Genomic DNA, 10,582 nt, shown 5'->3' on the forward strand with positions numbered 1-10,582 from the left:
TACTTGGGAGGCTGAGGCAGGAGACTCGCTTGAGCCCAGGAGTTGGAGATTGCTGTGAGCTGTGATGCCACAGCACTCTACCCAGGGGGATAGCTTGTGGCTCTGTCTCAAAAATAAAATAAAATAAAATAAAAATAAAACAGAGTATAAACACAACTATGGAGCTAGACATAATAGTTTGAGCCTGAGTCACAACTACTCCTACCCTCTGAGGCAGGAACTTGAGATTGGCTTGGGCAACATAGCCAAGACCTTGTCTTTAGAAATAAATTAATTAAAAATAAAACATGCTGCTGGGCGGTGCCTGTGGCTCAGTGAGTAGGGCACTGGCCCGATATACCAAGGGTGGCAGGTTCAAACCCAGCCCTGGCCAAACTACATCAAAAAATAGCTGGGCATTGTGGCGAGCACCTGGAGTCCCAGCTACTCGGGAAGCTGAGGAAAGAGAATCACCTAAGCCCAAGAGCTGGAGGTTGCTGTGAGCTGTGATGCCACAGCACTCTACCAAAAGCAACAAAGTGACTCTGTCTCTAAAAAACAAAAAAACCATGGTGCACACCAACATTACAACTGTTTTAATAAAAAACTTTAGGTTACACGTATTTCTACATGTGTCAAGATGGGTTGGTTAACACCAATAAAATTTGAGTATCAATCAAACTAGAAGTTTCTGGAAAGATTTTGATAATTCTAGGATTCTCTCACAACAAAGGGAAATAGTAGAACTTCAAAATCCCACTCCACCCCAGAGTAACCAGGAAGGTAAGAACACACCAGTCAACTGCAGACATTTAGCAGATTGAGTATGTGGTCTACCTAGCATAGGAGTCCTCAAACTTTTTAAACAGGGGGCAGTTCACTGTCCCTCAGACTGTTGGAGGGCCAGACTACAAGCCTGGGACGAGTTGGCTGCTAAGCAGGACAGGAGGTGGCACCAAAAACACCCAGCAGGCCGGATAAATGTCCTCAGAGGGCCACAAGTGGCCCACAGGCCATAGTTTGAGGACTCCTGTGGGCCCAGAGCAAGAAGGGAAGCAGGAAGGAACTAAGGGTGGTTAACACCGTTTCTTTTCTAAGAACTGTCTCTCAGCCTCACAGGATTCCGTCCTCAAGAAGCATGCCTAGGTTTGGCGCCTCTGGCTCAAGTGGCTAAGGCACCAGCCACATACACCTAAGGTGGTGGGTTCAAATCCGGCCGGGGCCCCCCAAAAAAAAAAAAGGCTCCAACAAAAAAAAAAAAAAAAAAAAAAAAAAAATAGCTGGGCATTGTGGTGGGCGCCTGTGGTCCCAGCTACTTGGGAGGCAGAGGCAGGAGACTCGCTTGAGCCCAGGAGTTGGAGGCTGCTGTGAGCTGTGATGCCACAGCACTCTATGCAGGGGGACAGCTTGAGGCTCTGTCTCAAAAAAAAGCATGCCTAGATAAAAGGACCTCAGGCCCAGGTTCATACCCAACACTGAATCAGGTACATGGGTCCTCCCCAAAACATAGAGGCTTATCAAGGACAAGGTGTGAAGCAGGGACCGGGGCCAGTGCAAAGCATTACCAAAGGGACCCATCTGCACAGATAGCAACCAAGGCAGAAATGAAGTGCAGGGACCTCAAACATGGTCTGCAAGATGCATGCTGCTCAGTCTTGACAACTTCAGCTACTAGGGGTCTTAGGGTCCAATGGCATCACATGCCTCTGGATTCCGAGGCACTATTCTGAACTGTCAGGTCCCTTTTATTATTATTATTATTATTATTTTTTTTTTGAGATAAAGTCTTAAGCTGTTGCCCTAGGTAGAGTGCCATGGCATCTCAGCTCATAGCAACCTCCAACTCTTGGGCTTAAGCAATTCTCTTGCCTCAACTTCCCAAGTAGCTAGGACTACAGGCGCCCGCCACAACACCAGCTATTTTTTGGTTGTAGTTGTCATTGTTGTTTGGCAGGCCCCAGCTGGATTCAAAACTGCCAGCTCTGGTGTATGTGGCTAGCGCCTTTGCCGCTTGAGCTATAGGCACTGAGCCAGGTCCCTTTATTTTAGAATGCTCAAATGTTATTTCTGATACTTGCAGCCAAACTGACCCTGACTAAGACAGTAAATGGCTGACAGTGAGGGAAACTAAATGTAGGAGTGAGAGGTTGAGGCCAGACGATGTCCTTGTCTTACTCTCAACTAGAAGGCTGGTACATAGCTAGTGATCAAATACATAACTTGCTCAACCGATGAATAAACAAACTAGAGCAAGAGTGCAATATAAGCAGATCAATGAAATGACATTTACAAGCCCCACTGTGTTATTTGCCAACCTGGATATCTCTTATGCTGAGCTCAGTGAACTCTGATGGTATTCCCACTGCCCAAGATGAGGAAAATGAAGGAGGAAGAGGGGAAATCTACCAGCTTTAAATATGCAAGCCAGCATCTGGGGCCCCGCCACTCTTAATCAGTAATCCAGAATGAGAAGACAGGAAGGCACCAGAAATATGGTGGCAATGAAAGAAGTGGGCTAGAAAGAGAGGGAGGATGTGGACAGAACCAGCAAGAGGCAGAGAAGACAAAAAGCAGCAGTGGAGAAACAAAGGGAAGAACAAGGCCATATAGCCCAGGGCCTCTAAGCACCAAACATGGGCAGGATGTGCTCACCTAGCCGCCGGGGCCTCCAGCCCTTCACGGTTCGGCCCCTTTCCACATCCACAAGGACCCTCCTGCCATCAATCTTCTTGCCATCTGCGTGCTTGTAAGCGGCTGTAACAGATGGGGGGGGAGGGGAGAGGAGTCCCCAGAGGGTCCTCTAGTCAGCACAGGCCCACCTCTCCAGCATCCCCACCCCCACATATCCCCATCACTGCACGCACACCAGCGCGCGCGCACACACACACGCACACCAGACAGCCAGGCAACTGACAGCCAGATCAACCCTCTCCCACACCGGTGAGGGGCCTGCTCCATCTCAGTGTCTATCTCCTCCTTCCTAACACCCCCTAACCACCATTGGGGGGGCAAGATATCCACCCCTAACCACACTTCCTTGGGCTCTCAGGCCCTTCTTACTCCCATATGATGGAGCAGCCCCCTCCCACCAGGGTGGCCAAAGTCGCTGCAAAGAAACTGGAGGTTAACTCAACGCTGGACTGCTGTGGGGGAGGGGGCTCCTCCACAACCCCAAGCATGCACCCTGTAACATCATGCTGGGGCAGGAGGCCTGCTGGGCCGCTCCGCACCCCAGTCCACACCGTTTTTTTTCTGTTTTTTTTGGGGGGGAGGGTGAGTGTGGAGGGAACAGACATCAGAACAGAAAATGAACCAGAAGGGGGTGGGAGAAATCTTCAGGAAATGGCAGGGAGCAGAGAGGCGGGTTATATGCTCCCATAGGGCCTGGAGGGGCCCCACTGCAGAGGGGAGAGGTAAAGTGGAGGGAGGCATGGGAAGACGTGCGGTGCTATTGAAAATCCCTGCCTTACCTGAGAGGACTGACCCTGCCACCCACCCACCCGGCCTTGTCCTATCTCACCCTCCACACCCCTGGCTCAACATGCACTGGGAATTCTGCCCCAGCCGGAGCCCACCAGATAAGGGTGAGGAGAAGAGATGAAGGGAAAGGCTCCTGCTGCTCTTGGGCAGGACATAGCAAAGGGCAGGCCTTATGCCCAGGCCTATCATCCTATGGGACTGTTGGGAAAGCCAAGAAGTCCTTGTTCCCGCCCCCAGCCCTGGCCTAGGGGGCTATCCTCAACCAACCACAATACCCTGCCCCGCCCCAGCCCGCTCCCCCCCAAATAACAACCAGAGGAAGAGAAAAAGGTGCCATTTACCGATGCCGGCCTTGCGGGTGTCCAAACCGAGCGGGATGGGGGGGGCTCGGCAACTCCTGGGGGCCTGGCGAGGAGGCGGGCTTCCCGGGGGGGGGGGACACGGGACCGCTTACCTGGAGCCCCCAAGCTTACCTGAGCGCGCGCACAGACCCCCACCCCCACCACCATGGGGTCAGCTAAAGCTACAGGAAGGAGAGGTAGGGGGTACTAGGAAGCCATGAGGGGGAGGAGCCACATCTCCTGTACCACCTGGAGACAGGCAGAGGAAGTGGTGGACCCCAAAGCAGCCTCATGGAGGCCTTAAAGACGGGGAGACAAAGATTAACACCAAATCTGGGAGCTGGAAAGCCTCAGGACTACCTTTTTTGAATTTAGAAAGAAGGCTGGGGAGGCTTTAGAAAACCTCTTTACTCTTCCCAATAGTCACACTAAGCTAAGCACATGGGCCACCCCTAAGGACCTAGAATGACATTTCCACCTGCAACTCCACACTCCCTCCCGCCAGCTGCTTCAGCCCAGGGGCTGGTACACAGGGGTCCAGGAGATGAGTGCTGCTGTGCTCTGAGCAGGAGGGGCCGCTTGGCCCCTGAACCCAGAGGAAGGGAGTGAGGGAAGGCATTTAAGGACCAGGATCAGAGTCAAGCAAAGGAGTCCTGCTTGGGTTCAGTATCCCAAACCCCAAAGAGTCCCAACCCAGGAGGAACAGCAAAGAAAACATGTGATTGTGTACGTCTAGGCTTCTCTTTCTTTCCCTCTCTTAAGTCTTTAGACAGTTAAAGGTTCTTAAGTAAAAACCTACTACACCTTCAGCTATTTGCAGCCTACCCCTTGATCTCTCCCACCCCCCAGCCCCAATCCCATGCACTCTGGGGAGCTCCTGACCACCTCTGGAGAGCAGCTGGGCACCACAGCCAGCCCACTCAGGAGGCCTCCATCATGGTTAGCAAGAAGGAAGGGGGCAGAGCACCTTGCAACTAGCAGCCAAGAAAGAATCTCCAAAAATATTCAGTGACAGTCCCACAAAAGGGATGAGTGGCAGGGAGGGAAGGGCCAAAGGGCTCCACATGGAGCCCCAACCCTAGTGCATTCCATCTTCTGTGTTCCCACCACCTTGCCGCTAATGTTATGAAGCCAGGAGGCAGGGGTGTTGGGTGGAGCCCAAGTGGAGAGGCTGGTTGCCTTTCCCAGAGGTTCATCCTTCCTCTCCTGGGACTAACAAGATTCTCAGAGAGCATATGGATGGGAGCAGAGGGGCAACGGGCACCCCATCAAGGAAAGGGCTGTGGGTGCAGGGAGGCTGAGGGGGCAACTAGGGTGGGGGGAGGGATGCCTTGCTGTTCCTGAGCTGCCTGGCTAAGCTGGGCTGGTGTGCGGTGCTGAGTGATCTTACCCATGATACAAACCCTTATACCAACCATACACTGAGGTGTTGTAAGGGGAGCGTAAGCATCAGCTGCAAGCCAGCTGCGTGGTGGCTGCAGTGACAATAAGAACAGTCAATTAATACGGCGGCCCCTGGACACGCCGCAGCCCTGCCCGCCCCCTCCCATCCATCCCTACCCATGTGAACGCCGCGGCAGCCTCAAAGGGGGCTGTGGAGCTGTGGGGGCAGGCGCTGAACACACCTACCACCCCACTGCCCACTGAGAACATGGTGTGGGGCCAAGGGTGGGGAGGTGGAGGGTCGGGTGGCCCAACCCCAGTTCTACTGGGGGGGGAGAGGCAGGTACAAAGGCCAGTCCTCATTCCAACCTGGCTGCCCCCAACTCCAGTGGGGGAATTAATGGGGAAAGGTTCCCCCAAAATCCGACCCCTCCCCCCACCTCCAGCTGGCCCCAGCCCCCACCCAGTTCCCTCCTTGTCCCTGATGTTCAACGTGTGACACTTACCTCCCCAGGTTCACACACACACACGTTGTGGGGGATTTGGTTTTTGTTTTTTAAAAAACACGTATATAAAAAAAAAAAAGATATATCAGAAACAGAGGGAGGAGAAGAGACATTGCTAATGTCAGGTGTGGCAGGGTAGGGAGGGGACAGACGACTGGGAAGGGGCTGGGGCAGCAGAGAAGTGAGAGCGGGTCAGAGGGAAGGGCTGAGGTGGGAGGTACTCACAGTGCATGTCTCGCTCGTGCTCATACTCGATGAAGGCATAGCCCCGGGGCTTTCCCGACCGCTTACTGTAGACCATGTGTATCTGCCAAGTGGCCAGGGGCAGGTTAGTTCTGCTGCAGGGACACACCACCCATCAATCCCATAGCCTATGTGCTAAGATCTGGGCTGTGTGATGCCTCAGACCTCTGTCCTCTAAGATCTCTGAGTGACTTATGCTCTAATGGTAGGAGCAAAGGCCACAGTACAAACCAGAGAGACATAGAGGTGGCTTCCTGGAAGTCACATTTAAGCTAAGACCTGAACAATGAATAGTGATGAACAAGGGCACAAAGAGGTGTCAGCCTGCCATGTAGAATAGCACTTAACTCCAAAGGTCTGAGGGTTTGGGAGAAGTATGGGGCAAGGGGCTGGGTGGCTAGTACGTATTTTGATGATAGGATCCTCAGATCAGGCCACAAAGATCCCATGATCACCAAACACCCCTAGTAACAGGCCAAGAAGCATGGTTTGTAAGGAGCTGAAAAGAGTAAAGGCCCGTGTAGCCAACTCATGCAGTCAGGGAAAAAAAAACAGGAAGGTTGGGAAACAAGGGAGTTCTGAACGCGAACAAGGCAGGGAATTCTAGGGTAAAGCAACAGAAGGGCACGTGCAAAAACAAACCCAGTGTGTACAAAGCTAGGGAGGAAAGAATGTAGAGAGTGTGATGGGTGCAACCATGTGGATGGGATGAGATGGGAAGGAGTGGAGGTACACAAGGCCACATAGATGGGGAATGGCCCTGATGGCAGACTATAGCAACTGGACCTCTGCCCTGATATACGAGAACCATGGGAGATATGAACAGGGTTGGGGTCAGCTCTGGGTGTCAGGAAGACCCTCTGGAATCATATGGGACTTTGACTATGAACAACAGTCTAACCAGGACTATTAGGACAGACGTCAGGATGAAACAGGAATCACTTATGAGAAGTGACCGCATCTGAGCTGGTCCCCAAAGGATGGCTAGTTCTGCATTCATACCACTACCACTCAGTGAGCAGCCCATGTCGTAGATGGTTGTGACTCTGTGTTCACCTGGCCCTAGGACTTGAACCCCGGGACCCTACAAGCCCCCCAAACCCAAATGAAAATTCCAAACTGACCCAAAGTGGACTGAGAAAAACAAGGTTAGGGTCAGGACTCTATCAGAGTACTTCAATACCACAGGACCACTTCCCATGAGAGACTTGAGGTAGGGAGAGGCCAGCATGAGCACATTTAGACTTAGCAGTCTGCATGCAGGATGCCCAGTGAAGGCATATATCTACCCATTTTATCACTTGGAGAAATAAGACACAGAGTACTTAAATGACTTTGTAAAGAGCCACACTCCGCCCCAATTACCCAATCTGCCTTATAGCACCAGCAACCACTAACAATGTGTAAATGAATAAGGCTACATGGCTTTGTGTCAGGAAAATTTTATTTACAGATTTGCCAACCCTTGTTCTAAGCCAACAACCTACAGTCGTGACATCTAATTTTACTTCTGATACCCAAGGTCTACTGCTTGGAAGTACAATCAAGATGTAAACCAGGGCATGAAATGATGTGAGGTGTCCTCAGGACTGAGACTCCCTACACCACTCCAGGCCACAGCCTCCTCCCCCATCCACTCCCAATTCAAATATCCCTGATTCAAACCACTTACTCTTTTGATGGGTCCATACACCTCAAACTCTCTCCGGAGCTTGGATTCTGTTGTATCATAGTTCTACAAGACAGATTATGAAGTTAAATGGGAGAAGGCAGCTGTCCCAAACCCCTAGGAACATTCCTCAGGACGTAGCCTACTGCCCTCTATCTCAGCAGCCTGGGGTTCTGAGGGGAAGGAAGCTAGAGACTTACCACTCTAGCCACGAAGAGAGTCTTGAAGGCATCACCCTGAGCATTGGGATCATTGTGAGGGTCCCCTGTGCAGGAAGAAGAAAATGTGTAAGTAGAAAGTGTTGTGCCCATGGTAACATGACAAAGAGATAGGCAGAGGCCAAGAAGAGGCATGCCCCTCTCTGAATCATGGTTTTCTGAAGCACAGTAACCTTTATTAAGAGTGGCTCTGTAAATGATGATTCAGGCTGATGCAGGGGAAGAGTAAGGCAGACTTTAAGCTGACAGGATGTGGTAGGTCCAACTGCCATTTCAGATCTACATGGCCTAAGGGCTCCATCCCTCCCAGGTGCAAAGTGAGCCAAGCAACTGGGCCTCTCAGGAGAGACAGCCTGATCAACCCGGGTGCTAAAGCTCCCTCCCTCAGGTGGGGCTGTACTGCCACCCAATGGACACAGACAGCAAATACAGCTAAAGGAAAACCCCAGACTAAGCAACCCTAAGGCTTGGAATAAAAGCCAAAACCCTACCTTCTCCTCTAAGCCCTGTGGCCTCAGGGAGGAAACCAGGGCTGCTGCTAGAGCAAATGAAGAGTGAGGAACACAAATCAGACTCTAAACTACAGCCTTGCAAGGCAAATAATTGTCCTGTCTGGCCACTGAAGAACAACAATTTCCAAAGAGAGGATCCAGGAATCTATTAAGAAATCAATTCCGGGTGGCGCCTGTGGCTCAGTGAGTAGGGCTCCAGCCCCATATAATAAGGTGGCGGGTTCGAACCAGCCCCAGCCCCAGCCCCAGCCAAACTGCAACAACAACAACAAAATAGCCAGGCATTGTGGCAGGTGCCTGTAGTCTCAACTACTCAGGAGGCTGAGGCATGCAAATCACCTAAGCCCAAGAGCTAGAGGTTACTGTGAGCTGTGACACCACAGCATCTACCAAGGGCAACAAAGTGAGACTCTTTCTCTTAAAAAAAAAAAAAGAAAGAAAGAAACCAATCCCATACTTGATTCTGCTGGGAATAAGCCCTTCTCACCAAACAATATTTGACCCTAGCACACATAATGCCCCTGACTCCTCCTGAGGCCCTAAAGGCATTCTGCCCAATGCACAGTGGAAACACTTCTTCTACAGTATAGCATTACCCTCAGAAGACCCTGTTGCATTCTGGGAGAATACGAGAAAAGGAATAAAATTAATAATTAATTGAGCACATACCGTGGCCCAGACATAGCACTGGACACTGAAATTCATCTATCACTATTTTGCAAATGCTAGCAGACAAAACCCCGGACACAGGACAGGGGTCATGTCATTCTGTGTTAAAGATCTTAAGCCAGCTTCACCTCTAAGCCCAAGCATTCAAAGTACCAAGCTCTCATCCTAAATCCCTGGGGGTTACTTTCTCAGGAGAACACTGTGGGTGTTGCAAGAAGCCAGAAAAAGTGTTTCAGATCTGTTTCTTGGGAGGGTTTGAACATAAACTAAGGTCAAGATGACCTTAAGGATTTCTTAAAAAGCAGAGGCCTGACCCACAAACTTAAGAGAATAATTTTCTAGATATAACTGTAAAGACAACTCCACCTCTCTGCTGTCCACACCCCAGTTGCTTGCTGTAATTCATCCTTCTGTGATGTAATTCTGTGCCCCAGTCTTACTGTGCACTGCCTCACTCCCATTCACTCAACAGGTAATTACTAAGCACCTCCTACCTGCCCAGAACCGTTGCAGGTGTTGGGCATTTGGCAGTAAACAAGACAAGAAAAATGTCCCTACCCTCCCTGAGCTCATATGCTAATGAAGGGTTAAATAAGGAAATCATGTTTCATCCTATCAGGCGATGACTGAGGGATAGGGGAGAAGAGGCCATTTTAAAAGGGAAGGTTAGGAAAGGCCTCACTAAGATGGTGACATTTAACTGAAGGCCTAAAAGTGTCACACCAGCAATAGGAAACACACCTTGAAACACCAAGCAGTTGGGTCAGTAACAGTTACTATGGGACTACTACAGTGGGACCAATGAATGCTGCCCAAGGGAGTGGACAAAGGCCAAAGAGAGCTGAGCTTTCTGAAAAGTGGATAAGAGGTGCCAGCAGACAAAAGGGAACCCACCCCAGGCCTACAGCTTAAGTCTCCTCTAGTTGTCAATGACCCAAGTGGGCCGGAGTGTGACTAGAGGTAAAAGAAAATGAAGCCAAATCAGTAGTATCAAGTAGAATACATTAACTGAAAAAGGGTGCCATAGAACTAACGCTGGCCAGTGGTTCACCAGCGTACATGTGCACTCTGCTGGCAACCCCATCCTTAGGAAATATTTATTTAAAAGGACTTGGTGTCCATGCTCAGTGGTTAAGGTGCCGGCCACATATACCAGTGCTGGCAGGTTCAAACCCATTCCGGACCTATTAAACAATGACAACTGCAACAAAAAAATAGCCAGGCATTGTGGTGGGCGCCAGCTATTTGGGAGGTTAAGGCAAGAGAACTGCTTAAACCCAGGAGTTTGAGGCTGCTGTGAGCTATGACAATATAGCACTCTACCAAGGGTGACACAGTGAAACTCTATCTCAAAAAATAAAATAAAATGCTGGTCTAGGTACCACTCCAGAGCAGGAGCTCATAGGAACTGGACTGTGGAGCTGAGAAACCTCATTAGACTTCAGATGACTATAATAACATCTCTCCCTTTAGGCATACTTGCCCCAACAAACCTCCATTTTCTTCATCTTAATGCATCACCTTCACTGCACTTGGAAGCTGTGGTAAGTCAATAGCAAGGAGTACATCAAGTGCTTTGCGT

General features: G+C 50.4%; 1 protein-coding gene across 2 annotated transcripts in view; it reads right to left on the bottom strand.

Annotated features, from left to right (window-relative positions):
- SNRNP70 (small nuclear ribonucleoprotein U1 subunit 70) overlaps nucleotides 1-10,582 on the bottom strand; it is a 23,562-nt gene that overhangs the window by 3,961 nt on the left and 9,019 nt on the right. For both annotated transcript variants that reach the window (XM_012812537.2, XM_012812536.2), the window contains exons 5-8: nucleotides 7,802-7,866; nucleotides 7,605-7,667; nucleotides 5,915-5,996; nucleotides 2,632-2,733 (exon numbers count right to left, since the gene is read on the bottom strand). In XM_012812537.2, coding sequence (XP_012667991.1) covers nucleotides 2,632-2,733; nucleotides 5,915-5,996; nucleotides 7,605-7,667; nucleotides 7,802-7,866 — 312 coding nt within the window. The remainder of the gene's footprint in view (nucleotides 1-2,631; nucleotides 2,734-5,914; nucleotides 5,997-7,604; nucleotides 7,668-7,801; nucleotides 7,867-10,582) is intronic.

This window comes from Otolemur garnettii, unplaced genomic scaffold, assembly GCF_000181295.1.
Source record: "Otolemur garnettii isolate 467f Iridium unplaced genomic scaffold, OtoGar3 scaffold00211, whole genome shotgun sequence".
NCBI classification, from domain to species: domain Eukaryota; kingdom Metazoa; phylum Chordata; class Mammalia; order Primates; family Galagidae; genus Otolemur; species Otolemur garnettii.